Raw genomic sequence first — 6,365 nt, 5'->3', positions numbered from 1 at the left:
GAGGGAGGAAGAAAAATCATGAAGCTGAAAATACTTTTTATCTTATACAACTTCCCTGATGCACAAGTGTCCGTGATAATACCTGGATCGTAGACCAGTCTTCCCACACAGTGAAACAGATGTTTTCATCCCACGTTCAGAGCTTCCCAGCACCAATGAATTCCTCACAAGAGGTTATTTCTAGTTTCATTGTACCTTCAAACCCTGCTTGCTGTAGGATTTCAGAAGTAATGTTTTATTGCTTAAGAGAACAACAGTATTGAGGAATTATTTTTCTTACTGAACAGATTTTTATTTTTAGGAAATGAGTCAACTATTTTGGAACCTAATGACAAATATGTAACAGAGACACATATATAAATATGAGGGGGTTGTGCAACTTGTTGTCTTTGAACTATTCCAGGATTCACGGAGTTAAAGACAGTGCAGTACTGTGCATCACTTAGAATATTAATTTTCCACTAAGGATTTCACCTCGACCTCTGTTCCAGGTGTCATGGTACCATCCCTTGGAGGAGCCAACTGCACTATCATCGTGATTTATTTTAACATGCATTTTCCTTTATATTTTGTGAAAGGTTAAGGCTCCCAAATATACCTTCCAGAGAATTCATGATGTTGGGAGAAAGAAGAAATCCTGCAACACTTACCACCAAACACATCTCCGTTCTGATAGTTTTTCCCCTTCTGAGTTTCCTCTTCGTTTTGAACAGTAGAAACATGCTTGGCGGAGGCACAGCCCATAGCTTCATTCAGACAGCTCCAGCTGGACCAAACCACAAATCATGTCTAGAGACGCACGCTCATTGTTTGAAAAATAATCCACCTTCCCGTGTGGTTGTCAAGACACTTTTACCTACAGATGGCAAAAGAGAAAGCAAAATACTGACAAAAGGTAACCTCTAAATGTAGAGCTTTAAGAAGACAAGCAATGGGGTTTGTGAAGAGAAGTACCAGAGCACAGGCTGTCTCCATCGTCATAGGTTGTTAAAACCGTATTCAATAAACATCTGATATAGGCAGATCATGACATAGGTAGGTCAATCCTGCCTTGGGAGAGGAACTCAAAGTCTCCCCCAGCCCTATTCTTTAATCTGTGGCTTGAAGAAAGCAACACACGCACAGATATGTTTCCCATGCAACACAGCAATATCTTCTCCTCCTGTTTTTTACTGATCCACCCATCAAGCCAGATTTCTTACAAAGTGTTTTAGTGATTAAGAGCTGCTAATTGCAAGTGTTCAGACAAAATACCCCCCAAATCAATTAAAGATCTTATGTTAATAGATGTGAAAGGCGATACCCAGCTGTATTATCTTTTTTCTATATGATCATGACTCTACTGGATCCATAAAATCTGCAGCACTCAGAAAGGCAACTATCCCCATTTTGAGATGGAATAACACTCCCTAAACAAACCAGATGTCACAAAACAAAAGGGGGAAGAAAAAGCTAGTTTATAGCCACAGTATTTTATATTTAAAAAAATAATTAAACTCGCAAACTGTTCATTGACTGAATGGTTCCACACTCAAACAAAGCCAACTTCAAAGTTGGGTGAGATGACCTGGCTTGCCTTTCCACCAGCCAAACTTTTTGGAAGAGGAGAAGAGCTAGAGGAAAATGAGAATCACCCCTTTTAGCCGAGTTGCTTAGTTCAGCTATAGGCTAAGATCATACACATAATTTCTTAACTCATTACTTCTGGGTATTTTACTTCATGCCCACCACAAGAATTTTATCTACCACAGCAGAAGGGCGCTCTTACCTAGGATACAGCAGCATCCATCCCACCAAAAATGTATGACCCCAAAGAAAATGTTTTGAGTTTTATTTCCCTGTGCGCTCAGCACAAACAGCACGCCTGCCCGTGCCAAGGCGGCACTGTAACACAGCAGGACATGGTTTCTGGGGCCTCCCCAGAGGAATTTCCCCGCCCATCCCCAAAGTCACAGAAACGAGGAAGTGGCCAGCCAGGCCAAGAGTGATTCTGCTCATGCCATTGCAGCCGCAGGTTCCCTGATGGGCAGCTTTTACCATGCAAGGGGAAGGACCCTAGATGCAGAACCACTTCTACTCACAGATCAGCTTCCACCTTCCACTCCATCTTGCTCTGCACAGAAAAGTGCCTTTCTCCATTTAACAAGGGCATTTCGCTCAAAGCGTACAACGTATATATGCTCAATCCCTGTTCTAAACAGCTAACCCTCCTAAGACACACCTCTACCTGCATTTTTCTTTCTTTACGTTCAGTATGTTCCCCAACATGCTTTCTCCTTTTTTCCTTCCTCCTAGACATACACGCTTAAATAGATTTCTAATTACCCCATCCCTTTCTTATCCCTTGTCACAGCTAGCTACTCACCCCAGACCACAGCATTTTAAACCAGGCATTCATGCTGTTAGTGGAAGGGAGCGAGCAGATCCCCCTTGAGCTATTTTTTTAACCCTATACGGTTACATACATATTTTTAAAAAGAAAACCTAGGTTTTGCAGCAAAAGTCAGTATTGAGCTAGGAAAACTTTCTGCTTCTCAAGCAATCTCCAAGGCTATTTTCCAAACCGTTTAAATCCCTCTGCTTGTCAGATGTATAGACAAAGCTATAGCCCCGCTAAGAAACAAATCGCTTTCAGGATCCCTCTGTGCACATCCAAGCAGTCAATAATCAGAGCAGGCCACCCTAATTACACTGCCATGCGTCGTAAATACCGATACACTCATTTTATGTAAACTGTATTAGTTGCTCTCAAGTTTTTGCAATGCAGTGAGGGTCACAAGCTGACAATTTGTCCTCACGCGTGTCCAAACAGCATGACAGCCTGCATTAAGATAACTCACATCTCACTGTTGGGGTGGGAAATAAGGATCCGTAAGGATTTCCAGCATCAGCCATGCTGTGCCTGCTCAGGAGGTACAGAAAGACACACAAAGGTGTGGGAGATGGGAGGAGAAATAGCAGACTGAGAAGGAGAACTGCTAACTGGACTGGAAATGAAATGTGGACTAATTTTCTTAGAGGATGCAAATTTGCTTAAAGATAATAGCTTTTAGTACACCAATTGAAACAAAGGGGGTGGGGGGGATGGAGAAGCAATCAATTTTTTTGCCACAGTTTCAGATTTCAAAGAAAAGCTGGAGCCTCAAGGTAAGCAGAGCCTGAAAACAGAAACTTTGATTTCTGATTTAAAATATAACCAGTTATATTATCCAAGGGAAAAGGACGTGGCCAGCTATGGGGCAAAGAGCAAGGAGAGACCCAGTGTAACCCCACAAAAGGCACAGAGGCGTGTATGTGGGACCGCTAACAGGGTGCACATAGGGGAAATCACTGCACACTACAAACCCGTCATCCCTGTCTCAGAGCAGCTGAGCTGTGCTCACAGAAGTACCTGTTGAATGAATTATGCTGTTGCCTTATTCAACTATTTTTCCTCTTTCTTTTTTTTCCCTTCTGTCTCTCTGCAGGGACCACTTACAAAAGGGAAACAGCTGCTTAGTAATAAAACCCAGATGTATTTCCTAACATAGCAGTGGGTTGGTTTTTGGGAGGGGATTTTTTGTGAAGCCTTATACACAGACAACATGCAGCAAAACACATTGCAAAATACTTCGTCATTGATTAGTACCCAGGAGGGTGATGGTTGCGCCACCCAGGACCTGTGAGCTGTAGAAGCAATCGGGAGCAAAGAGACGCAGAACATGAATGCAGAAGGATAAAGCTCTTTGGGGGAGGGAAGGAAAAAATATCCACAGTCAAATATCTCCTGCAGTATCTTGGTAGCACATGCCCACCTTGCTAAAAATATAGTCACATTCGAAGGCACGCTGTGATTAAAGGAAGTAAATGGGAATACAAGAACTGGAAGTTTCACCTTTTACATTAAAGAACAGCAATCACAGCAGTGTCTGAAAAAACTACACAACTAATACTTGGATTATGGAGGCAATTTCTCCTTGTGCCAATAAACTAGCCCGAGAAAGCTACTCCAAAATTACCTCCAAGGCAAGTTCAACACACATTTCCAGGTACATTTCTCAGACTACTGTAAACATAGTACAGCAAGACAGATGACACTGCGATATGGATAACACAACCCAGAATTAGCGGAGGATTTAAAATAAAACAAAACAAAACCCCCAACAACAACAACAACAAAAAAGAGCGTGAGAGAAAAGCGGCGTTAATTTTACAAGAGATGAAATCTGAGATACGCGACACTGTGATGCCCTCCAGCCTTACACCACCCCAAGCCTCGGGGAAACCTCTTTTGCCCAAGTACTGAAGCCCACAATGATGAGGTTCGGGTATCGCTCAGAAATGAGGTGCTGGTCCTCATTGAGTGGGATACCTGCAGAGGGTTTTGAGGATGTGAAACTCAGTACTTCAAATGGCAGCAGAATAACACATCTGTTCCGCCTCTTCCCCCACTTTTGCACAAATATAATTTTCCCTTTTGTCTTCCTGAGCATTTTGGGGGCATACGGATTTTTAGAAGCCAAAAATAAAAAGAGTAAGAAAACCTCAAACCATTTGCAGTTCATATTCACCACCCACCATCATTAATTATCAAGATTTGAGAGGCAATTTACAAGCTCCAATCTGCAAAACGCTAGTGAGAAAAATCTCTCAGGCAGATCAAAAGTGTCTACACCACCCTCAAATTAAATGCAGCAGGTTTAAGATTAACATCTTATGTGCGGGTCAAGAGAAGACTACAGACACTCTCAGATGCTGTACTTCATACCCCAAATTTCTTCTGAGCTAAAAACAGGGGAGCTCAATGTTTAAAATAGAAATTGCCTTTGGAAATCTTAAACAATTCTTTTTTTTTTTTTTTTTTTTTTTTGATGCATGTATGTGTTGTGCTTTTGCTTTTACCAGCTCTTTCAACACTTCATTAATCCACTTGTCACCCTCTCACCTCTCATTTCTGACAGTCATGTCTAAGGCGGCATCCTTGACAAAACGCATTTTGCTTCCACAGCTGAAAACCAAACACTTAACAGCAAATGGAGGATCTCCAGTGTTTTACAACGAATGTATGTTAATTCTTCTATCACCACAGGTGTATTTGTTTTCATCTTTATTGCACTGAGATAACCAATTTTTCATCTTCTTCAGGCTGCAGATACACCTGAAAGTTTCCTTCCGTGTTGACCACACAGGAAACCAGGTTAAAATTTCACAAAGCTCAAGAGATCAAAGCAACAAGCTTCATGCAACCATGAAAAAACCCTAAGCTACAAATGAAAACGACACTGGCTTTTCCTATAATACAACGTAGTCCAGGCAGAACCCAAGGATTTAACCTAGTGCTATTAATTATACTTATTTCCTATAAGAAATAGGCCTATTTGATTTCCATTTGATTCTTTTTCCCCCCAGAAGAAGAAAGCAGCAATGTCTTCCAAATTTGCCCTCCACAAGGGTTGATGGAAGTTAGCACGTGGGAGTCCCCCACTGTGATATCCCTCTTCCTCAGCTACCCTCCGCCACCTCTGCCAGAAAATGACTTTTGGGGTTTTTTTTCAACTGCCAAAAGGCATTTTTGAGGCAAAATGATGGAGCTTTTGCCTTTGAAGTGTACCAATGGCCTAAGGAGGGGAGGAAAATATTTTTAAAAATTTCTATCATATAAGCTCTCTTTCTCCTTCTTCAAATTATTCAAACCAGCATTACTGGTGACTAGCATAGTTATATCAAAAATTAACCCACTGACTTGCTAAATGAATAGGGCAAGGCTACCAGAGAATCAGAGTTGCAAACACTCTGGAGTAACACCTTGCAGTGGCAGAAGGGGAAAAAGAAAACTCAAAGTGAGTGGTGCTGCTCTGTTCCTTTGAACATGGCCTCGATGGATGTACTCATGGCCTAGATGGATGTACTCTTCACTGGGTTAAGAACTGGCTGGATGGCCGAGCCCAGAGAGTCGTGGTGAATGGAGCTAAATCCAGTTGGCAGCCGGTCACAAGCGGTGTCCTCCAGGGCTCAGTTCTAGGGCCAGTCTTGTTTAATATCCTTATCAATGACCTGGATGAGGGGACTGAGTGTGCCCTCAGTAAATCTGCAGATGACACCAAACTGGGTGGTAGTGTTGATCTGCTTGAGGGGAGGAGGGCTCTGCAGAGAGACCTGGACAGGCTGGATCGATGGGCTGAGGCCAACTGTATGAGGTTCAACAACGCCAAGTGCCAGGTCCTGCACTTTGGTCACAACAACCCCATGCAGTGCTACAGGCTCGGGGAAGAGTGGCTGGAAAGCTGTCTGGTGGAAAAAGCCCTGGGGGTACTGGTTGACAGCCGGCTGAATATGAGCCAGCAGTGTGCCCAGGTGGCCAAGAAGGCCAATGACATCCTGGCTTG

General features: G+C 42.7%; 1 protein-coding gene across 1 annotated transcript in view; it reads right to left on the bottom strand.

Moving 5' to 3' along the window:
• CUNH1orf21 (chromosome unknown C1orf21 homolog) overlaps nucleotides 1-744 on the bottom strand; it is an 84,159-nt gene extending 83,415 nt beyond the window's left edge. Inside the window, exon 1 of the mRNA XM_009636898.2 lies at nucleotides 651-744. Within this exon, the coding sequence (XP_009635193.1) occupies nucleotides 651-744 (94 nt within the window). The remainder of the gene's footprint in view (nucleotides 1-650) is intronic.
• Between the last annotated feature and the right edge of the window lie 5,621 nt (nucleotides 745-6,365).

Source organism: Egretta garzetta, unplaced genomic scaffold (assembly GCF_000687185.1).
Source record: "Egretta garzetta isolate BGI_Z169 unplaced genomic scaffold, ASM68718v1 scaffold304, whole genome shotgun sequence".
NCBI classification, from domain to species: Eukaryota; Metazoa; Chordata; class Aves; order Pelecaniformes; family Ardeidae; genus Egretta; species Egretta garzetta.
This window is presented reverse-complemented; position numbering and strand designations above follow the sequence as displayed.